Source organism: Mixophyes fleayi, chromosome 4 (assembly GCF_038048845.1).
Source record: "Mixophyes fleayi isolate aMixFle1 chromosome 4, aMixFle1.hap1, whole genome shotgun sequence".
Classification (NCBI taxonomy): domain Eukaryota; kingdom Metazoa; phylum Chordata; class Amphibia; order Anura; family Limnodynastidae; genus Mixophyes; species Mixophyes fleayi.
In genome coordinates this window covers 64,484,474-64,509,343 of record NC_134405.1, presented here as the reverse complement: position 1 = coordinate 64,509,343, position 24,870 = coordinate 64,484,474, and the positions used below count along the sequence as shown (strand labels likewise).

At 44.1% G+C, this 24,870-nt stretch overlaps 1 protein-coding gene across 9 annotated transcripts in view; it reads right to left on the bottom strand.

Moving 5' to 3' along the window:
- SEMA4C (semaphorin 4C) overlaps positions 1 to 24,870 on the bottom strand; it is a 465,016-nt gene that overhangs the window by 297,845 nt on the left and 142,301 nt on the right. For all 9 annotated transcript variants that reach the window (XM_075207325.1, XM_075207330.1, XM_075207327.1 and 6 more), the window contains 2 exons: positions 15,029 to 15,096; positions 7,406 to 7,531 (listed from right to left, as the gene is read on the bottom strand). In XM_075207325.1, coding sequence (XP_075063426.1) covers positions 7,406 to 7,531; positions 15,029 to 15,096 — 194 coding nt within the window. The remainder of the gene's footprint in view (positions 1 to 7,405; positions 7,532 to 15,028; positions 15,097 to 24,870) is intronic.

Genomic DNA, 24,870 nt, shown 5'->3' with positions numbered 1-24,870 from the left:
GAGCTCTACAGTACAAAAAATATACATACTTGCTCTACCAATAACCAGGTGAGACCTCTCACATACCTGACAATGGGTGGTACCACTCCCTTTAACTCAAGCTTTCATTAGACCCCAGAGGCCTACCTATCTCACCAGATAAGTAATTCTAACTGCTAGCCATCCCACGTGAAAAATATCCAAGGTCTGTAATAGACACTCTAGTCACACTAATTTCCAGTGTTAGCTATTTTAACAACTACCAAAAGTAAGTTACTGAATAAAGCCAGATAGGAGATCTCTCTCTTTTTTAATCAATAATTTTTATTAAGGTTATACAAATATAGGGGAACAAAAAGCAAAAGGGAAAGAAGTACATAAAAAGGACCACGGAAGAGAGCACATAGTAGGGAATGAACATAAAAAAACATATAATTGAGACGGAACTTTCTGCGGAAATAACCGAAGAAGAGATTAAATGTGCCCTCAGCTCGCAGAAACCCTCTAAAGCACCAGGACCAGACGGCTTCATTATGGCCTATTACAAAACATTTGCCCCCAAACTACTTCCCAAACTATCTACTCTATTTAATGCGATATTACGGGGGGATACTTTTCACCCTGACTCAACCTCGTCCAATATCATAGTTCTACCTAAACCGGGAAAAGACCACACCGCTTGTGCAAATTATCGCCCTATTTCCCTCCTCAACACTGACGTGAAACTCTTCGCCAAAATTCTAGCTAACAGAATGAATGGAGTCTTGGCCGACCTCATAGACCCAGACCAGGTGGGATTTATTCCTAATAGACAGGCCCCGGATAACACTCGCAGAGTAATTGATTTAATCCACCATGTCAATTCAAACAAACTCCCCTCGCTACTTTTGGCTTTGGATGCGGAGAAAGCATTCGACAGGGTTTCCTGGCCCTTCATGTTCTCCGCGTTAGAGGCTTTTGGTTTCCGAGGACATTTTCTACAAGCCATTTCGGCATTATACTCTAATCCCACCTCACGGGTTGTGACTAACGGCCAGGTGTCCAGTCATTTCCAACTACACAATGGAACGAGACAAGGCTGCCCGCTGTCCCCCCTACTGTTTGCTCTATGCATTGAACCTCTAGCAGCCAAAAGACGCCGCAATCCTGACATAACTGGTATCTCCCTGGGTTTAGAACAATATAAAATCTCCCTCTTTGCCGACGATGTACTACTAACGTTGACAAACCCGTTGGTTTCGCTTCCAAATTTAATGCTAGAACTAGAACATTTTGGTAAGCTATCGGGCTACAAAACCAATGACTCTAAGTCTGAGGCATTACCACTTCATATCTCCCGTACTACTAGAGAAGCTCTCCAACAGTCTTTTACATTTCAATGGCGGCCTCATTCAATCAGATATTTGGGGATAAATATCACTAAACACTTTTCTGGCCTTTACAACTCAAACTATGTACCTCTACTAACCAATATCCAACGAGACTTATCTAAATGGGAGCCCATGTACATTTCTTGGATAGGCAGAATTCAGGTAATTAAGATGAACATCCTTCCCCGCCTACTTTACTTATTCCAAACTCTCCCAGTGCCAATCCCTCGCAAAATCCTAACAACACTCCAATCAACCTGCAACAGGTTTATATGGCAAGGAAAGAAACCTAGATTGAGGAGGACCATGTTGGCTAAGCCCAAAGAGGCTGGAGGACTTGGCCTTCCACTAATACATGAATACTTTCTTGCTACTCAGTTACGTTTTATCATTTCCTGGCACCTCAACCCAGGCCTGAAGAGGTGGGTGGACATTGAAAATGCTCTGTCACCAGTCGCCCCTGTGCATCATCTACCATGGCTTCCCAGATCCAGTAGACCTGCCTCGGCATACTCTTGCCCCTCCATATCTTTTACACTAAATTCCTGGGATATGGTCAACAAAAAACACAGCCTGGCACCTTACCCGTCCCCTTTGACACCTATCTGGACTCACCCACTTTTCCAGCCAGGTAGGTCTGAGGCGATGGCCGACTGGTGGAAAAGGCATAAAATGGAACGTTTCCTCCATATCGTGGGGGAAACTGCACCTGCCTCATACGAAGTAATCCAGAATAAATGCCATCCGCCACTATCGGCTCATTTCCAATATATACAAATCCGGAACTTTATACAGTCACAGGCCAGATCCACCCAATTGCGTAAAAGAACCCCATTTGAGCGACATTGTATACATTCGGCGGGACGCAGGGGTAACATTTCAATTTTGTACCGCATGCTCATATCCCCTCTGGACCAAACTCCCGAACCTCACGAGGAGGCCTGGCAACAAGACCTGGGGATAACACTGGACAGCGAGGAGTGGTCTATCATTCGGGCAAGAACTGCAAAGATCTCCATAAACGCAGGCTTTCAAGAAAACTGCTTTAAAATTTACTCGCGCTGGTACCTAGACCCAGAAAAACTACACCGCATGTACCCATCTGCTTCTGACCGTTGTTGGCGTTTATGTGGAGCTAAGGGAAGTTTCTTGCACATTTGGTGGGAATGCCCAGTTGTCCAAGCTTTCTGGAATCTAACTCTGGCTATTACACGTAAGGTAACTGGAATCAGAGTCACTAAAGTACCGGCCCAGGTGTTGCTAAACCAACCTATTCCTGATATTAGCAAGGCCGAAAACTGCTTAATTGCCCATATCTACCAGGCTTCCAAGCTACTTATTGCAAGAGCATGGAAACAACCGTCCGCTCCTTCTAAAACAGAGCTACTTAACCGTATATGGTTCATTTCCTCTATGGAACATATCTCTGCTCTACTAAATGACACTGTTCCTAAATTCCGGGAAGTTTGGACACCTTGGTTCAAGTGGCAAAAATCTCCTGTTCCAGGTACTGTTTGATTTGTATAACCTAACCCTATGCTTTCCCTCCCCCCCTTTTTTCCCTCAATCCCCCTCCCCTCCCCTCCCCAAAAACAAAAAAAACCAAAACCACCGCTTTACCATAAATGTTTTCAAGTTTTAATACTTAATAGACTACCCTATCTTTTACTTCAGCACTGCTTTCTAATTATCGCTAGGGTCAAAATTTTATATGTGCCAATCTGGGTCTTCTATTTCTGAACTATCTGTCATTTGTTGATGGCACAAACGTTAAGTATGTTACCTTTTTTTGTCTCTGCGGTTTCAAAATAAAAAAAAAATTTAAAAAAAAACAAAAACATATAATTGAAAATAAACTATTCCGCCAGTGAAAACAAAAAGATTCAGATTTTAAAATGGCACATAATAGAACTGAGCAAAAATTAGTCCGGTGTCAGTTGTGGAGATTCAAGTGAGTGGACCTAAAGCAGGGATAACACTAGGATAGACAGTTTTAATGATCATAATTCAGCTCAGGACCATAGGAAATATAATTATCTGAGCTTACAACTGATCTTATGCCTGCTTTCTACTAGGAAGCATTATTCGATGAGTCATTTGAGTGTATGAAGTTAAATATAAAGTTGTGACCTTTATGTAGATCCAGCATATATCCCCTGGCATCCTGGAAACATTACTCCTCCTTTGCAGTGATTCCTGCCTAAGCTTATTCGATCAGTCCTTGCTACTCCGGACTCAATCTATATTTAGGACCCACACCAGTGGGGCAGACTGCAAAGCCCATAAATCTTGTGGGGTCTCTGGTAAACACCAGCAGCACATTAGACTTCAAGCTCTGATCGTGGGTAGTGTCTACTTAAGTTAATCCCATGGTCTTTTTCCCAGTGTGTTCCTAATGGCAGGTTTTGGCCATGGAACCGGTGGGGGAGCCATCTCCTCGAGATCTACTCCACCATTTGGTTGAATGCATTGAGAATCAATAATATTTTCAGACTAGGGAAGTGCAATGTCTGCTGGATTCGCTACAAAACACTTTGGCTACTTTGATTCCAGCATGCCTCTGTTGTTCCTCCTGCTCCTGAACCTCAAATTGCGGTCACTTCTGTAGGATCCTCTCAGTTATGATTTTCTACTAAATACAATGTTGATCCTAAAAGTTATCATGTTATTCCTAAACCAGTGCACAATTCATTACACCCAGCTAATTTTCCTTCAGAAAAAGCCAAAGTGGCATAAATCATATTAGCCCTTATGGGTGTTCGCTGCCTGTTCGAGCTCCACTTGCTAAGAATCTAAGGAGCCTATTAAAGATGAAAATCATGGAAAGAATTATGGGGAGTGCTTTGCTAACTACCTATCTATGCTCCACTGGCTTTGGGTTTAAGGAGCCTATAAGAGGTGCCAAGGTTCTGATGGTTTCAGAAAGGAGTGCTGGAAGCGACAACGCCGACGCGCATTTCGCTAGGCTTTTTCAAGGTTTGTCTTGAAAACGTGAGCACTTATATGATTTTTGGGTACGTATTTAGGCTGCACTTGTTCAGATGTTGTTGATTTCCAAAACCTCTTTATACTGGGAGGCAAGGAAAGGGAAAGGTAAAGGAGTACTACTACCTTTATACTAAATTTAAAATCTGGCTCGCAAAGATATAGATGCAGGGGAGATACCTACCTGTCATTATATTTGAATGGCGTGCCATGTAGATTCTGATCATTCATAATCTTTATATATTATGATATGGAACTCATTATCATATGGAGATTTCCATTTATTTGATTATTTACTATCAGTAGAGGAGTGCTTCCAGTGTATTTTATTTCACTTTCACTTTGCCCATATTAGTCACTATATTTTCGCTATCCATATTTATTTTACTTCAATTTTATTTGACTAATAAAAGTTACGTTTTAGACCATCAGTATCAAATAAGCTTCGTATATATGCTATAACTACGGAGAGTTGAAGTGCATCTTTTTGAAACACAAAACCTTTTTTGCCTCTTATGTACAGTCTTATTCAGATGGTCAGAATGTTGTACTGTTTCACATTCTCGCCTCAGAACTACAATGAAATAATGAGGCTTTAGTGACTACCGTCTGGTAAGCTGCAATTCATTCTCCCCATCCTTTCTCTAGAGGAAGCATGGAACAGCTGGGAACCCTGTGACATCACAAAGTAGTGTAAGGGGTCAATTTCAGGAGGGGCTGACTGCTATCCTATCTTTGGAGGTGGGGGAGGCCAATTAGAATCCATTGTCCTCCACAGGACTAGTACACACATTTGTCTGCAACCCAGCAAGGGAGCCCAAGTGGAAGTACAGCTCATCTCCACTCCCCAGCCAACACCCTGATCCAGCACCCACCAATGTTTAAGAAGGAGAGAGCCAGGGGTTTGCCTAGGGAGAGGAAAACACTGTGGAAATTTGACCCGAGATAAACAAGTCACTCCAAGGGAGGAGAGATGTTCATTCTGTGATTTGATTCCTGTGCAAGATCTGGTGTTGAGTTGATGTTCTCTACCAGTGAAGTACATCTGCAGATCCATGGGTGTTCAAGTCAGGACAGTCAGATGACTAACTCCTTAATCTAATGGGGTAAGTAACAGATGGTGTGGTACACCTGCCTAGTATTTATTTACTATTAAAGTCATTTTATCGCTTACCAATAAAATATTGTTCAATGCGATCATTGTGGTTCCAACGCAAAATATTTAATTTCAAAATATAGCAGGATTTTACAGCAAGCCATTGTTACACATTAAAGATGTTAAAATAAAGCAGGAAAGTATAAAAGTACCGAATACATTACATTTTCCTTATAGGGTTCACCCAGGTTCAATGAATGCAGCCATGCTCTCACGTTGCTAGGATCAAAGAGAGCTAGAACAAAAGCCAGCATACTTGTATATAGTGTACAGATAACACTTAGTGAGGTCTTCATTGGGCCAGGGTTAATGATATTCCAATTCCTTGCAGGTTATAGGTCAGTTCATTTGATCCTTTCAAAGGGGTATGGGGAAACCTCCCCCACCCATTGTCCACATGTTTTCACTCTGAACGACCAGTTCAAACTGACCCACAAAGTACTTTTGAGTATTAATCTCATATTGCTTGTATCTTGCCAGGGGCACACGCAGGGGGGTTTCTGGTTCTCCAGAAACCCCTCCCCTCCGCGAAGAACAGTGTCCCTACATAGCGGCACTGTACTATTGTAGTACAATACAGCACCGCCGCGGACGCTTCTTTGACAGCGCCGCGGCTGCTGTTCAGTGCAGTGCCAGCGAAATGGAGCTGCTGTGCATGAGCAGCAGCTCTCTCTCTTTTTTTTGGGCGGGGGGAGGGGGGTAAACCCCCTCATAAAAATCCTGCGTGCGCCCCTGCTTGCGATCGCTAGATGCGATCGCTACTCTGTCCACACCTGGTTAATATTGGTGAAATAAGCTTTAATATGAGACCAAATTCTTTACCTTTTAAAACACCTGAACCATAAATACCATTACTACAGTATTATCTATGCATGAATAAACAATCTAATACATTTTACTAATAAATAAATGTGGATTGGAACCTTAATAAATATGAACTATATATAAGTGAATGTGTAAATGTAAGTGTATGCGTGCATTATTTATCGTGCGATTGCGTCATGACACGTGGCGTACTGAATGCAATCTCACGGTAAAAAAATATTAATCAATATACTTTCATCCAATTCGACTTTGACTTTACTGTTTGTGTATAATATTCTAGTGATTGTTTTTATTACAATCAATGTATTGTTTTACGTTCTAAATGCATTTGCCCGAGTGACTATAAGAACCCTAGAAGGTACTGGGTAGGATTCCCTAGCATAGTAAAGCAACCCTGGGTGGCCAGCCAGTGTGTAGTGGGTAGAATTGGGACAAAAAACCCGGTATCTTCACAAACTTTAATTCATGCTCTCATCATCTCCCACATTGACTGTTGCAATTCCCTCCTTACGAATTACTCTGACTGCAGAGGACAACTTTTGTCCTTACATTTAAAGCCCCCTAACAAGCACAGCATTGGGAGGAAAAGCACAAAATGTCCCTGCTGTTCAAACCAAGGATTGCATTTTATCTATATCTGATTATCTCTGTGCTACTCTGGCTTATTCTGTGGTTCTTGATATCCCTCAGCAGATTTTTCTCTATTAGCAGCAACAAGCCTCTTGTTAATCATTACAAATTGATTATCATAAAGTTACCTATGGTATAACATACATATAGTATAACACAACATTTTTCTAGAGACTTACTGGATCATTGTGAAGCTCTATGTTTTAGATGTTGTCGCTTAAGTTTTGATTGAGTATAGTACTATTTCATACTACAGTAGACTTCTACCCTATCTGCCTTGTTATAATCACACTTCTATTTTGTCCATTTTAAGCCAATCCTTGTCTGCCTCTGTTGACCCATGCTCCCCTTTAAAGTATTAATAGTTTCACATATTTCAGTTAACAAATCTTTCAGTGAGTGCTCAAGACAATAATTACATGACTCACAAATGGATCAGTCAAGAATGATGGTGACTCACCACTGCTCTGAACTGAATGAGGATTCTATATGTGTAGATCTACTGGTGACTTCAGTAATAACGTCTCCTCTACAATGATCTTCGACTGTCTTCTCTAGATTGCTTCCAATCGAGACCATAACTTCCCTTGAAAAAGCAACCATAAATTATATTTAAACTCAACAATACAAACATGCCATAAATGTTTACCAGCATCTTTTCCATACAGCAATTTAATGACTGTTTCACAATGCACACATTTTAGTTGGAGCACATTTTCATGTTATAGGAAACTGTTACAAAATGCCCCACTGTCCCTTCATTTTAAACACTTAAGACCAGTATATGTAATAACCATGCTCAAAGGCAAAGGGCTGTGCTGTAAGGTGAAGAAGAGGGAGATTCAGGAATCTACAGGTAAGAAGTGGTCGATATGCAGGACACAGGGAAGGAAATGCATGACCAACAGTGGAAATCAGACAGAGGAGGAGTTTGTAGTCAGACAACACTGACTACAAGGTTTAAAACAAGAAGATCTATAAAGAAACTAATAGATAAGAAGAGTGAATAATACAGAAGGACTTATTAGACGCACATATCAATTTGACCCGAGTCTGTGTGTGTGTCTGTCTGTGTGTGTGTGTGTGTGTGTGTGTGTGTGTGTTAGGGAATTTAGACTGTAATCCCCAATGGGGCAGGGACTGATGTGAGTGAGTTCTCTGTACAGCGCTGCAGAGTTAGTTGCACTATATAAATAAATGGTGATGATGATGATTGGTTAGACCATCTAGCTACACTGGTGCAAAACTAAGGCAATTTGCGATGAGCATCCAGTGCATTTCATAAATTACGTCCTTTGTATGTCTGATCACATTCTGAAATGATTTTCAGAGGACAGTGCAGCTTTTACAAAATAGAGGAATGAGGAGGAATAGGTGATCATGGAGGAAAGATAAGGAGATCATGGTCGTGTGAAATACAAAGGTTCCATTTGTAAGTGTATTTGGAGAAGATAGAATTGATTCAAGGAGGCTTAACGTTGCTGATGACTTTATAGTACAGGTGTCACGATCTGCATCCTGCAGCTCCTGCCTGCCAGGAACTATGCTGGACCTTTGTGTATAGATACATTCATACATACATATGTATATGCCTGTGGTACCACCGTTCCACCAAAAGGGCCACGGTGGTACTTAGGCTGCTCTCTTACCTGCCAGAGCTCGTTACTCCAGGATGCTTGACATCTGTCCTTGGCCGATAAAAGTCTGCCTGTCCCAGCAGCCTTTGGCAGATCATCTGTTGCCTTTACCTGTGTTGCTGTTCCTGTGTCCTATCCTGATTGGTCTCCTGCTATTAACCTCTTATCGTCCCTCCGTTCTTGCACCTCTTCCTTTGACCCCGGACTCGGCTTGTCTGTGACTCTGTACCTGCTTGCAGCTCTCCAGTGTTTCAGCTTTATCCTGCTGCAAAGTATTACACCAATACCTGCTTTCAGCTCTCCACTAAGAGGACTAACTTGTTGCAGATTGTTACTAGCAGTCTCCACTACGTTGTGGTAAAGTCTTGCAGACCATCACATCCTGTGTCAGTTACCTTCAGTGCCTTGCTCCGCAGAACTTCGCACCTTGTGTGTCATCTCCACTACTTTGTAGTAAAGTCTTGCAGATCATCACATCCTGCATCTATTGTTTACTGATTTCTCTTGCTATTCCTGCCATTCCCTACTGTACTGCATCCTGAAACCTGTGTAACCGGTGTTTAATAAAAACCACTTTGTTCACTAAGCTCTCTCTGTGGTCTTATATTGGGAAGCCTGACAGTATGATCTGGCTACAAAATTGAGCCTGCCGTTGCATGCTTTGCACCCATGTTTTAGGATTCCCAGGATACTGGTCTATTAACTCAGTATTTAACGTCCTGAGACCATGGCTACTATTACTTGAGAAATTTCCCTTTTCCAGATGCTCCAAGTAGACATTCTCCAACTCCGCTCTCAAATTTCTCAAGTCTCTACTTTGCTAATTAAGGTGCTTAAACAACTTCCAGTCTCCATTCCAAGTACTTCTTGCTCCAATACCAGTTCTGGAGTAAAAAATTATTTTTCAGGAAGAAAGTCATCACTGCAGTACATCCTCCAGAGTCTGTACCTAGTAATAAAGTAGAATCAAGATACCTTTGCCCAGATATGGATCCTCCCAGGGAACAACCAAATTTATCTGCGCAAGCAGCACCTCTCAATAATGTCTCTACAACTTTGCAATTTACTAGGCACCACGGTGTAGCAAACTCCAGGTTCTCAGGTACTCCACGCCCCCACCTGTCTGAAGAAGAGCGATGGCGCAGAAGGACCAATAATTGATGTCTTTATTGTGCCAGTGATATACATTTTTTACAAGACTGTCCACTCCACAGACCACAACATTCTACAGAATTGTCTCAGTTTACTCTCCTCCTCATTCCGGATTTGTTTACACAGCGCCTCCCGTTTCTACACTTCAATATGTTCTGCTTCCTGGTATGAGGTTTAATCCGCTACTTTCAGCAGCCTGTCCAGAGGTGCCAACTCCTTCTCGCCTGTCCAGAGATGCCAGCATCTGCCTCCAGTTCCGAATTTCCAGTCTCTGCCTCTTGCTCCGAGTTTTCAGCCTCTGCCTTCTGCTCCAAGGTGCCATCCAGTTCCGAGGTGCCAGCCTCTGCCTCCAGCTCTGAGGTGCCAGCCTCTGCCTCCAGCTCCGGGATCCCAGCCTCTGCCTCCAGCTCCAGGGTCCCAGCCTTTGTCTCCAGCTCCAGATATAATGCCTTCTCCAGAGGGGGTGCTGCCCTTACAATCCGCTCCAGAGGGGGCCCTGTCCTCCAGTCCACTCCTGAAACTTTTCATGTGGTTCAGTCTGAGTTACTACTTGGTGCTGTCTGCTCTGAGGCTTCTTACAGCGCTGTCTGCTCTGAGGCTTCTCACAGCACTGTCTGCTCTGAGGCATCTCATAGCACGGTCTGCTCTGAGGCTTCTCACAGCGCGGTCTGCTCTGAGGCTTCTCACAGAGCTGTCTGCTCTGAGGCTTCTCACAGCGCGGTCTGCTCTGAGGCTTCTCACAGAGCTGTCTGCTCTGAGGCTTCTCACAGTGCTGTCTGCACTGAGGCTTCTTACAGTATTGTCTGCTCTGAGGATTCTCACAGTGCTGTCTGCTCTGAGGATTCTCACAGTGCTGTCTGCTCTGAGGATTCTCACAGTGCTGTCTGCTCTGAGGATTCTCACAATGCTGTCTGCTCTGAGTATTCTCATAATGCTGTCCCTTCTGGGCCTCCTTCCGTCATCTGCCCAGTCCGGGCCTACTTCTGCCCAAGTCCCCAGAGACATGTGTCCAGCCTGAGCTGACCAAGTCTTGTGCTAAACCCAATTCTGCTACCAAGGATCCGATTACACCATCATCCAAGGGTGTCAAAGTCTCAAATTCATCTTCTGTTCCAGACTTACGACCATCTACCTTCAATGGGGACAGACAGCCAGCAATTTAATACTCTCCAAAAATTATGTATATCTTATTTTCCATCAGTAATTAACTTCCTAGATATCAAACAAAACCAAGTGTATTACCTGTTATCCAACTTTACAGGGACAGCTCTGGAATGGGCAACCCCCTTTATTGACACCAGAGATCTCATTCTTTCTGATTTGCAGGTTTTTTTCTGATGCAGTGATCGAAGTACTTGTCAATCGTACTCCCAGCATGTCTTCTATGCCATCTTCTTTGTCTCCAAGCCTTGGACTTGCCTACCTTTATGTCTTTTGCAATGTAGAAAGCCACTTGCATGGTTACTATTAGTGTGGGCTTTTTGTTGTTGTTCTGTTATTTCGTCTGCACTTTAAGTCGCTCTCTCTGTTCTTATCCCTATGTAAATGTCACGGACTTACCTGATCCCCGCCGCTCCGTCCAGCCGCACTTCCGCATTCAGGACCATGTGACCGCACCCGGAGGCGGTCACATGACCACAACCCTAGAGGCGGGGATTTTGAATCCCCTTCAGTATAAAAACCTCACTCTGACACTCGCTGAGTGTCAGAGCAACACTTACCTGTTCCTGGCTCCTGCTCTTCGTGGATTGCAGTGTCTTCCAGCTTCCAGTGTCTTCCTGTGTGCTGATCTCTGCCTGTCTGACTTCCCTGGCTCTCCGTTCCCTGTGTACCGACCCGGCTTGCTGACCATTCTCCTATTCTTGTGACCCGTGTACCGAACCTGGCTTGTTGACTCCGAGTTGCCTTCTGATTCTGCCTGACTCCATTCCTGTGTACCGAACCGGCTTGTTTGACTCCGCTACCACCGCTTCACTCCGCTGTACTACATCTTGAGGCGAACCTGGGGACCGCGACCTGCGACTCCTGGCAGCGAAGCCCACCCCGCCTTGCGGCGGTTCTTGGTGAACACCGGGGAGATCGTTAGACTCCGCACCTCAGGTAAGCCAGTGCTAATCAAGATTAGTAATATAGTATCCAGAATCTGTTACAGTAAATATATGGAATATGCAGTGTGTTATTTATTTTGCTGCTCCCATTCTTAAGCTGGGTACACACTGAAGAATTTTTCTGACGGACGTGCTATTTCAAACGATTATACCTACGACTGAAGGTCCGATCAGTCTGGTGATACACACGGACACGATTTACCTTCACATCTGTGCTCTTCATCTGGTCCTCTAGTCCGGAGAATAACAGCACAATATTCATTCATTCACTACTGTCACATTGTCACACTGATTAAAACCGCCTTGCTATAGCTATCCACATGTCCTAACGAATTTTGTTAGCATCTGTGAATGAACAAATGAATTATTCCTTCTACAGCACTCTCTACATTTATTCACTCTGACATTCAGTGCTAACATTGGCTGAAAAGAGCCCAAATCTGTAAACTCTATGGAGATCGTCAACATGAGTGCATACACACTACATGATCGTTAGGTGATTGATCGGAAAATATTAAACAGTACAACCAACCAAATTAAATGATGATCGGCACTTTGGGACGACTTTAGATCATCGTGTCACTATACACACTCAAGCATTATCTGACCAAACAGTAGGATGTCGGCTGATTTGTCCAATTATTGGACGAAAATCCTGTAGTGTGTACCCAGCTTTAAAGAGTTTTTTCTCTTACTGTTGACGTTCCGACTCTAGTCTGAGCACTCCTGTAAAAAGTTACCACTCCCACTTTCCTCCCTTTCCCCCTAGTGCCAGTCCCTTTGTTAAACTTCCCATAGTTGAGTTGCTACTGTCTGACTGTCCCATGTCCAGTTTTCTGTTCCCTTAAACTCATGGCTCTCAGATCCTTTTTTGTCTTGCACCCACCTCTCGAACTTTAGACACCTACCTTCCCTCCCTTCCCTTCTTTTCTGAATGCAGAGAAGATTCTTAGATCTCATATTTCCTCTTCCTATCACAATGTCTCTTAAACTACTCACTCTTCATCATCATCATCATCATTTATTTATATAGCGCCACTAATTCCGCAGCGCTGTACAGAGAACTCACTCACATCAGTCCCTGCTCAATTGGAGCTTACAGTCTCAATTCCCTAACATACACACACAGACAGACAGAGAGAGACTAGGGTCAATTTTTATAGCAGCCAATTAACCTACTAGTATGTTTTTGGAGTGTGGGAGGAAACCGGAGCACCCGGAAGAAACACGCAAACACGATGAGAACATACAAACTCCACACAGATAAGGCCATGGTCGGGAATTGCACTCATGACCCCAGCGCTGTGAGAGGTATATTTACTAAACTGCAGGCTTGAAAAAGTGGAGATGTTGCCTATAGCAACCAATCCAATTCTAGCTGTCATTTTGTAGAATGTACTAAATAAATGATAACTAGGTGCTTGATTCATTAAGGATCTTAACTTGAGAAACTTCTTATTTCAGTCTCCTGGACAAAACCACGTTACAATGCAAGGGGTGCAAATTAGTATTCTGTTTTGCACATAAGTTAAATACTGACTGTTTTTTCATGTAGCACACAAATACTTGATAGCTTATTTGTACACTGAAATTTAAAGTTGATATTTGTGTGCTACATGAAAAAACAGTCAGTATTTAACTTATGTGCAAAACAGAATACTAATTTGCATCCCTTGCATTGTAACATGGTTTTGTCCAGGAGACTAAAATAAGAAGTTTCTCAAGTTAAGATCCTTAATGAATCAGGCCCTAGAATCTGCTTGGTTGTTATAGGCAACATCTTCACTTTTTCAAAATTGCCGTTTAGTAAATATACCCCCTAATGTTAACGGGGTTGAATACACTCAAAAAATGTTCCATTGTCTTAACAACAGCAAAAAAGTCCTGTGCAGACATCTATCTCCTATAAAAAACGCATTTGCCTCCACCACACACAAATGCAGGTCGTGGCCCTGCAAGTTAGCCATCAGCAAAGTAGTGAGTGAATAGGCGTAGTCGTGCAATCCGAGGACAGGCCATGTGTCACGGTCCACGGGTATCTGTGAGATTCTAGAGCCTGCTAGGTTCAGCGCCATCTACAGGAAGGTAGGGAGTCTAAAGGGCAGCAGGTTTTCAACAGTGACCCCGCAAGGAATGTTTGGGCTCCAGGTAGGTACTCAGTGAGGCCCAATGGTGAGCGCAGAAAGGAAGGTCTGCGGGAGATGTACAGCGAGGTCCGGCCAGCAGCAAGCAAATTACAAATTTACAAATTATTTGGGGACATGGTTTACAAGCATTTTTGGCTTAAAAGCTGCTTACCTCAGATGAAGAATTCAGATTGGCAAGTATATTGGTGTTTTCTTATTTTTATTAAATTTATGTGGTATAAATGAGGGTTTTTAGTGTATTTATTGGAGTTTTATTATTTTTATTAAAATGTTGTGGTTTTAAACAGGGAGTTGTGGTTTTGTAAACATTTAGTTTTGTGGAACTACAGGTCTCAGCAAACCATGGGTGTCAGGCCATGTTGGTACTTGTGGTTCTCCAAGTGCCAGCATGACCTGGCTATCATTGGTATGCTGGTGCACAAGGGAATCCAGCCCAGTGCTGAACAGCCTGAGGTTGGTTGTCATTATGGAAGGGGGACCCCTGCCACATGCCCCCCTGCCACCCATCCCAGGCTAATTTGCCTAGTGCTGGTTGCATGTAAATCGGGGGACCCCACGCAAATTTTTCCCTGATTTTCACGTAACCAGCAGTAGGCTGGCAGCTTTAGGGTTAATAATGGTTGGCCAGGGGGAACCCCCCACTTTTTCTTTCTTTTACAGTTATCTAGTTTTACACTTTTGACAGCTGCCAGACCTCCAGCTCCATAGACAGGCAGTGTAACAGTGATGTGTTTACTAATCTCACAGCTAGGACATATAGGGAGAGTTTGCTAAATACAGGATTTAAAATCGCAGCAAATCGCCAGAGATGACCAGCAATTTTGAAGATCAGAGTAAGCTTAATACATTTGGCGACTTGGGGACAAAAATAGTGGGTTATCACCTGCGATTTGCTGCGATTTTAAATCACTGAAAAAATTGTAGCTTGATAAATTTACCCTCAGGTGGCTGTTTTTGATTAACTCTTTGACACACACTCACACACATCAGTCAGGGGACTGCTAGATCGTGACAAACCTGTGTTGATGATGATTCTCACCTGAGATTCTCTTCTTGAACAAGGCAATCATGGCTGTTCATGAAATTACTTACTTCAAGTTGAAGTTTCTGCAGGAAAAATACATTCCTTAAAAACTCAAAACAAATAAATAACAGAAATGAGTGACAGTTATTTTAAAAGCAATATCCGCTAGCTTTGAATCAAAGGCAGAAAAAGAAAACATAAAAGGTGATTCCTCTATATTCAGTTTAAAGCGCACTCAAAGGATATAGCAGATTAACATGACTTTTATAATGTTGCTTAAATAACGTGAAATATGAGGGAAAAAGCTATCAATTTAAGAGATTACTAAACAGAGACAATGGAAACAACAAAAAATCCTAAAATGCATAGTGTTGATTACTCTTCCTATGCAACCCCCCCCTTTTGGTTAGAAATCCCCACAAATAAAGACACGGGGCCTGAGTCATTAAGGCAAAAAAGGAGTAAATATTCTCTGGGACAAACCATGTTACAACTTAAGGGGTGCAAATTGGTTTATTATTTTGCACATAAGTTAAATACTGGCAGTTTTTCATGTAGTACACAAATACTTGATAGCTTTATTATTACACTGAAATTTAAAGTTGATCTAGGACATGTCCTACCCCAAAATAAATCTGTCCCCACATTTTAAATTTAGCTCCCCCTCCAATGCAACATGGTTTTGCCCAGGTGCAAATGTTACTCCTTTTTTATGCTTTGCTCTCCTTAATGACTCAGGCCCCCGGACAGCGACTTAAGTTTGGAATAAAAGTTCACTTTTATTTTATTATTATTTTTGTAATTATTTTATTTATTTTATTTACCTTATTTTATTTTATTTTATTTTAGTTCTATCAAAAATTTCTATCAAAAGTTTCTATCAAAATTGGACCTTTTAATAGGTGGCGAAGTGCAGGGCAGCCAGCTAAACCAACATAAACCAATAAGGTGGAAGATCGTCTCATTCCCACCGACCCAGGTTAAAACCTTATCTATTTGCCGGTACTATAACATCATACATTAACTTAATACCCTCTGGACTCAACTAGTTATGCCCTTTCTAGGCAAAACCTGATACTCCTTACTGGAGCATCAATGAGTCTGATAACGTCGATGGAACCAAAGCTCATCGCCAACACTTAAGTAACGTATGTTTACCAACCAGCTGACTGCCATGCTCTCCTACCGGTAAACACCTTGCTCTGCTTGATAAGGAAACATTGCAACGATAAATATACTTAAACAGGGCGGGTGGGTGGGTATCCAGATCCAGGAAACAGGAAGCTCTCTCCTTCCTCCCCTCTTTGATATATATTTTCCACGACACTCCCACCTCCTCAACATTGGCTGATTCCATCTCAGACTTAACCACAGTGGTAGGTAACATATCAGCTCACAACACATGCTTTTAAACTCCTTCGGCTTAATGGCCTCTCTCCTACTTCTATTTATTTATGATTAAAAAAATATAAATTAGTGGAAACTGAAGAGCTCCTATACTCTAAAAGTGTAACAACCACAGAGGATTAATAGTGTGAGCGCCACACCCTTTGGTGACGCGAGTGTCAAGCCTACATGTACGGGGTATGAGCAGTGGTGAGATCTGAGTGTTTAAATATATGTGAATCCTCAGGTATACAATGTATTTTAGGCCTTAGGTTGGCAGATAGGTTTGTGTACCAGGTCCCAAGTGAAATTCAACCAGGTACACCCTGAGTCAGTTGAGTATGATCCTGCACTGATGCAAATGTACCCATGTTTCTAGAAATGTGATCTGAAACAAGAGTGATAGCAGCTCAGGAGATGAGGTCCCTAAGGTACAATGCCATTACAGCGACCTGCATGTTAGTCCAGTGTGAGAGTGTAGATGTCCACACAGGGTTGTCTGAGGATGTCTCTGTTTTGCATTTAACTGTCCCCTCAATGGAGTTGTGGCACATAAAAGGGAGAGTCATATATTGTAATCATGCAAGCCATGAGAATGGAAGCCACTGTGTAGAAAGAGCAGAGACTATAAGAGAGAGTGATACCAAGAGTTAGCTACTGAGTCAAGAAAGCCATGAAAAATTGAATCATTTTATACTATAAAATCTAAATTGAGGAGGGAAATAGGCCTGTAACTGGAACAGCACAAAAGATCCGTGACCTCATTGGATGTAACTATTTGTCACTCACCGGACTGTGAGTGCTTCTTCCCGGACATTTAGGAACCGTGGCCGTCCGCCATCCTGAGGGTCTGCGCATGCGCAGCCCTTTCTAACCTTCAGTGTATGTTCCTTTAACTTAATTGGCAGATCAGGCAACACTCCCTATATTAAGCACCTGTGGTCAATACCACGTTGCCTGATCTTGGAGTCTCATTCCCCATGAGCCTCTGAAGGTGTTCCTGTGTTTCCTCGTGTATTCAGCGCTGTTGATTCCTGTGGTTTCCAAACCACTTCTACCTCTGTGGTTTCCAAACCACTTCTACTACTGTGGTTCCCATACCACTTCTACCTGCCTGTGTATCATCGTGACTGTTAGCTGATTCCTATCCGCTGCCTCCGTGCACTACAGTCTTCAAGCCACTTCAACTCTATCATATATTATTGTGACTGTTAGCTGATTCCTATCCGCTGCCTCCGTGCACTACAGTCTTCAATCTACACCTACTCACCTGTGCATCATCGTGACTGTTAGCTGATTCTTATCCGCTGCCTCCGTGCACTACAGTCTTCAACCTGCAACTCGTCTGTGTTCCATCATGACTGTTAGCTGATTCCTATCCGCTGCCTCCGTGCACTACAGTCTGCAACCTGCAACTCGTCTGTGTTTCATCGTGACTGTTGGCTGATTCCTATCCGCTGCCTCGGTGCGCTTCAGTCTTCAGCTCATCTCAACTCTTCCGTGTTTCCTCGAGACTGCCACTACTATTGCTATCCGCTACTCTCCGTGATCATCAGTACCAGCTCAACTCTGCTCTCCCGTGTGCCATCGTTACTGCACCTGCTGGTTGCTATTGGCTACCTCCGTGTGTCCGCAGAGTCCTGCTGCCGCTTCTCCTCATCTCTACTCGTCCTTCAACTGCTGATCCACTCTCCATGCTTTCCTGTGTTCCCGCTGGTCTCTACCCGCCTGTCAGCATTGGATTCGTGTCTCACTACTTACCTCCCAGCTAGACCATCGCTATTCTTCAGGGTCCTCCAGGAGTCCAGTTCCACACTCTACTGATTTCTGTGTATTCGTTTCCCTGCTGGTCTACCTACCTGTGCGCTGCACCTACTTGACTACCGCTTCACCCCTCCAGGGACTTCGCTTCCTGCCGGCCTCCTGCCGTTCAGGTATCTCTGCACTCCTGTCTGACAGCCTGCTTCTGAACCACGGTATGCATACTTCTCATTGACTGTGCTGGTGTATTGCATATCTTGCTGGACTGTGTTGGTTCTTCTCTGGAGATTGCTATCCGCTGAGTCTACTGCCATCATTGACTGTGTTATCTTGTGCCGGATTACCTCAAGAGACTTTCTATTATTACAGTGCTGTTCAGTCATTTATATATTGTGCATATTATTGTGGATCAAGTTTAAGGTGCCCGTGTATCTCCTGTGTTGCAGTCTCTCCCCGTGCTCCTCCTCACATATATATTCAGTGGTACAACTTGCTAGAGGCACACCACTGATCCCTGTTCCCTGTGTCACTTGTTCCAGTATCCTTTCACATAGCAGTGGTACAACTTGCTATCGCAGACCACTGACTCCCCGGACACCTCCACTCTGATTCCATTCCTTCACTCAAGACAGCGGTACAACTTGCTATCCGCAGACCGCTAACTCTCATCACCTCCTCGTTTCTGTTGGACATTCCTCCTCACTATAGCAGTGGTACAACTTGCTACCGCAGACCACTGACTACCTTCCCGTGTCCTTTGTCCATACAGTTCCTCGTGTATTATTACCTCCATATTACCAGTGCTGCTAGTCATAGACTTTCCTGAGCATCTCATCATCTGCTATTTCCTGTTCCGTGATCACCCTGCTACCAGAGTACCATAATACCACCTATATTGCTCTGGTAAGCCTATCACCTGGTGATCCCTGGGTAAAGACTCCTAGTGCCCGTGACAGTAAGATCAGGCCTGACAGACCCAGATACGGAACCTACAGCCAAGGAGATGCTGCAGCATCTGGTTAGCCGTGTGGAGCAACAGGATGCTCGCCAACAGCTGTTACTTCAATGTTACCAATCGTTAACCTCCCAAGGAACATCTGGACAGACTGTTACAGCTAATATTGAAGCTCCTGTGCTTTCCTCCATTTCCCCAGTGCCATCCCAGGTGTCTACAGCTTCCACGCTTCACCTGCCTACTCCGTCAAAGAACGATGGAGACCCCAAAACTTGTAGGGGTTTCCTTAACCAATGCTCAGTTCATTTTGAGCTCCAACCTCAAAATTTTTCTACCCATCGTTCCAGAGTGGCCTATCTTATCTCATTGTTTTCTGGACAAGCTCTGGCTTGGGCCTCCCCTCTGTGGGAGAGAAATGATCCAATACTACAAGATAGTGCCAAATTCATTTCTACGTTCCGAAGTGTGTTCGATGAACCAGGTCGTGTGACCTCCGCTGCTTCCAGCATTCTTCGTTTACGACAAGGTCCTCATACAGTAGGCCAGTACGTCATTCAATTTAGGATCTTAGCCTCTGAACTTCAGTGGAACACTGAAGCATTAATTGCCGCCTTCTGGCAGGGGCTCTCCGATAAAATTAAAGATGCACTGACTACCCAAGAGCTTCCTTCGTCACTAGAAGATTTGATCTCTCTTTGCCATCGTGTAGACATGAGATTTCGTGAAAGAGAATCTGAGAAAACAACTTCTGTTAAAGCACCTCTTCGTTCAACCCCTCAATTTCGTCCAGCTTCACCTTCTGTGATTCCCATGGAGATAGGACGTTCCAAATTATCTTTAGAAGAGAGGAAACGAAGAGTCAAGAATAGACTCTGTATCTATTGTGCTGATTCCACACATATGCTCAGCTCTTGCCCTAAGAAATCGGGAAATGCCAGGCCTTAACTAGTTATGGAGAGGTGAAGTTAGGGTCCCTGGAGTCCTCTCCATCTTCTAGGAAATTAAAAGTCTGCGCTTTTGATGTTACGATTTCCTTTGCTACCAAATCCTTTGAGTCACAGGCATTGATTGATTCTGGAGCAGCAGGAAATTTCATTTCTAAATCCCTAGTGAATCAATGGTCTCTACCAGTGATTACTTTAAAAACACCAATTACTGTGACTGCTATAGATGGATCACGTCTCATCAATGGTCTCATCACCCAGAGTACGTCTCCAGTAACACTTCAGATTGGTGTGCTGCACCATGAAGAAATTTCGTTTTTAATTCTTCCAGTTACGACAAGTCCGATTGTCTTAGGCCTTCCATGGCTTCAGTGTCACTCTCCCCAGATTGACTGGCGCACTCCTCAAGTTACGTCTTGGGGAGCTGAATGTCATCATCGTTGCCTTTCTCAAGTTATTCCTCTTAGAGTACAGCAATCTTCCATCTCATCTTCCTCACCGGGACTCCCTCCTCAGTATGCTTCATTTGCCGATGTGTTTGATAAAGCTCAGTCTGAACGTCTTCCTCCTCATCGTTCTTGGGATTGTCCGATCGACCTTCTACCTGGCAAGACTCCTCCCAGGGGTCGGGTCTATCCACTTTCTTTACCTGAAATTCAAGCCACATCTGAGTACATACAGGAGAATCTCCAGCGAGGGTTTATTCGACCTTCCACCTCTCCCGCTGGAGCCGGGTTCTTCTTCGTTAAAAAGAAGGATGGATCACTACGCCCCTGCATAGATTTTCGTGGACTCAACGCCATTACTATCAAGAATCGGTATCCCATTCCGCTGATCACTGAGCTATTCGATCGCATCAGGGGAGCTCGGATCTTTACTAAGTTGGATCTTCGTGGTGCCTACAATTTAATTAGAATCCGTTCCGGTGACGAATGGAAGACAGCGTTCAACACCAGAGATGGGCATTACGAGTATCTAGTAATGCCTTTCGGGTTGTGCAATGCCCCCGCTGTTTTCCAAGGCTTCATCAATGAGATCTTTCGGGACTTATTATATGTATGTGTCGTTGTCTACCTGGACGACATATTGATCTTTTCACAGGACCTGCATTCTCATCACCAACATGTGGCAGAGGTCCTCTCCAGACTACGGAGAAACTCATTGTTCTGTAAATTAGAAAAATGTTCATTCGAGTTGCCCCAGATTCCATTCTTGGGGTATATAGTTTCCGGAGTTGGCCTGAAGATGGATCCAGATAAGGTGAATGCTGTACTACATTGGCCCCAGCCAACTACTCTTCGTGCTATCCAGCGTTTTTTAGGTTTTGCCAATTACTATAGACGCTTCATTCAAGACTTTTCATCCATTGCCTCTCCTATTGTGGCCCTGACTCGTAAAGGGGCTAATACTAAGCAATGGTCATCTGAGGCTCTCCAAGCCTTTCAAATTCTCAAAGAGTCCTTCTCCTCTGCTCCCATTCTTCGACAGCCTGATGTGACACTTCCCTTCTTCCTAGAAGTAGATGCCTCTAATGTGGGCTTAGGAGCCATTCTCTCCCAACGCTCGGAGCAACAAAAATTCCATCCTTGTGCCTTTTACTCTCGGGGTCTCTTGCCTGCAGAGAAAAATTATACAATCGGGGACAAGGAGTTGCTAGCTATCAAAGCTGCATTAGAGGAGTGGAGATACTTATTGGAAGGAGCTCGCCATCCGGTGACGATTTTCACGGATCATAAGAACCTGTCATATCTACAGTCTGCTCAATGCTTGAACCCTCGTCAAGCAAGATGGTCTCTTTTCTTTTCCCGTTTTGAATTAATTATAACCTTCAAACCAGCTGCTAAGAACAAAAAAGCTGATGCTCTACCTCGAGCTTTTGTGACGTCCTCTGACGTTGAAGAGGTTCCCAACCATGCTATTCTAGACCCCAAATGTATCTCGCTGGCTGCTTCGTCGACCAAAATGCTACCATTTGGGAAGACCCTCGTGCCTCCTACTCTGAGGAGGAAAATCCTTTCGTGGTTCCATGCCTCTCGTTTTTCGGGACACGCCGGTGAACACAAGACCCTTGAGATTCTCTCTCGAAGTTACTGGTGGCCTTCAATGAGGAGAGACGTCAAAGAGTTTATTGCTTCCTGTGATTTATGTTCTCAGTTCAAATCCTCCCGCAGAACCCCAGCAGGGTTGCTGCGACCACTACCCATTCCGTCCAAGCCTTGGACCCATATTAGTATGGATTTCGTTACTGATTTGCCACCTAGTAAGAATTATAATACTATTTGGGTAGTGGTAGACAGATTTTCGAAGATGGCTCATTTTGTCCCTTTGTCTGGTTTGCCTTCCTCGTCTACTCTGGCTGAACATTTCATTAAAGAAATCTTTCGTATCCATGGATGTCCGTCTGAGATTGTGTCATATAGAGGAGTACAATTCGTTTCCAGATTCTGGCGGGCCCTTTGTAAAACCTTGGGCATACGATTAGCACTCTCATCTTCTTACCATCCGCAATCTAACGGACAAACTGAACGGGTCAATCAAGATCTCGAGACCTTTATAAGGATGTTCTCTTCAGCCAATCAAGACAACTGGGTAGAATTGCTTCCTTGGGCTGAATTCGCCCATAACAACATGTACCATGAGTCATCATCCAAAACTCCATTCTTTGTGGTCTACGGTCACCATCCGTCTTTTCCGGAATTTCCTGCCCTCCCTCCCACCCAAGTTCCTGCTGTGGAGACTGCTTGTCAGACCTTCAAAAATATCTGGTCTCAGGTCAAAACCTGTTTAAAGAAGACATCTAACAAATATAAGTCTTTCGCAGATAAGAAGAGGCGGGCTATGCCACCACTAAAAATTGGAGATCGTGTCTGGTTATCTACCAAAAATATTCGTTTGAAGGATCCATCTATGAAATTCGCTCCTCGGTTTATTGGTCCATATAGGATCATTCAAGTAATCAATCCAGTGTGTGTTAAACTTCTTCTTCCTAAGAATCTTCGGATTTCCAATGCCTTCCATGTGTCCTTGCTCAAACCTCTCATCATCAACCGTTTCTCGACTCCTCCTTCAGCACCTCAGCCAGTTCAAGTTCATCAGGAGGAAGATTTCGAGATTACTGAGGTATTGGATGCAAAAATTTCGCGAGGAGTTCTCCGTTTCCTCGTTCATTGGAAGGGCTTTGGTACTGAAGAGCGTTCATGGATCAAAGCTGAAGATCTTAATGCTCCAGCTCTTCTGAAGAAGTTTTATTCCAAAAATCCGGACAAGCCCGGTTCCAGGCGTTCTGTGCCCACCTTTAAAAGGGGGGGTACTGTCACTCACCGGACTGTGAGTGCTTCTTCCCGGACATTTAGGAACCGTGGCCGTCCGCCATCCTGAGGGTCTGCGCATGCGCAGCCCTTTCTAACCTTCAGTGTATGTTCCTTTAACTTAATTGGCAGATCAGGCAACACTCCCTATATTAAGCACCTGTGGTCAATACCACGTTGCCTGATCTTGGAGTCTCATTCCCCATGAGCCTCTGAAGGTGTTCCTGTGTTTCCTCGTGTATTCAGCGCTGCTGATTCCTGTGGTTTCCAAACCACTTCTACCTCTGTGGTTTCCAAACCACTTCTACTACTGTGGTTCCCATACCACTTCTACCTGCCTGTGTATCATCGTGACTGTTAGCTGATTCCTATCCGCTGCCTCCGTGCACTACAGTCTTCAAGCCACTTCAACTCTATCATATATTATTGTGACTGTTAGCTGATTCCTATCCGCTGCCTCCGTGCACTACAGTCTTCAATCTACACCTACTCACCTGTGCATCATCGTGACTGTTAGCTGATTCTTATCCGCTGCCTCCGTGCACTACAGTCTTCAACCTGCAACTCGTCTGTGTTCCATCATGACTGTTAGCTGATTCCTATCCGCTGCCTCCGTGCACTACAGTCTGCAACCTGCAACTCGTCTGTGTTTCATCGTGACTGTTGGCTGATTCCTATCCGCTGCCTCGGTGCGCTTCAGTCTTCAGCTCATCTCAACTCTTCCGTGTTTCCTCGAGACTGCCACTACTATTGCTATCCGCTACTCTCCGTGATCATCAGTACCAGCTCAACTCTGCTCTCCCGTGTGCCATCGTTACTGCACCTGCTGGTTGCTATTGGCTACCTCCGTGTGTCCGCAGAGTCCTGCTGCCGCTTCTCCTCATCTCTACTCGTCCTTCAACTGCTGATCCACTCTCCATGCTTTCCTGTGTACCCGCTGGTCTCTACCCGCCTGTCAGCATTGGATTCGTGTCTCACTACTTACCTCCCAGCTAGACCATCGCTATTCTTCAGGGTCCTCCAGGAGTCCAGTTCCACACTCTACTGATTCCTGTGTATTCGTTTCCCTGCTGGTCTACCTACCTGTGCGCTGCACCTACTTGACTACCGCTTCACCCCTCCAGGGACTTCGCTTCCTGCCGGCCTCCTGCCGTTCAGGTATCTCTGCACTCCTGTCTGACAGCCTGCTTCTGAACCATGGTATGCATACTTCTCATTGACTGTGCTGGTGTATTGCATATCTTGCTGGACTGTGTTGGTTCTTCTCTGGAGATTGCTATCCGCTGAGTCTACTGCCATCATTGACTGTGTTATCTTGTGCCGGATTACCTCAAGAGACTTTCTATTATTACAGTGCTGTTCAGTCATTTATATATTGTGCATATTATTGTGGATCAAGTTTAAGGTGCCCGTGTATCTCCTGTGTTGCAGTCTCTCACCGTGCTCCTCCTCACATATATATTCAGTGGTACAACTTGCTAGAGGCAGACCACTGATCCCTGT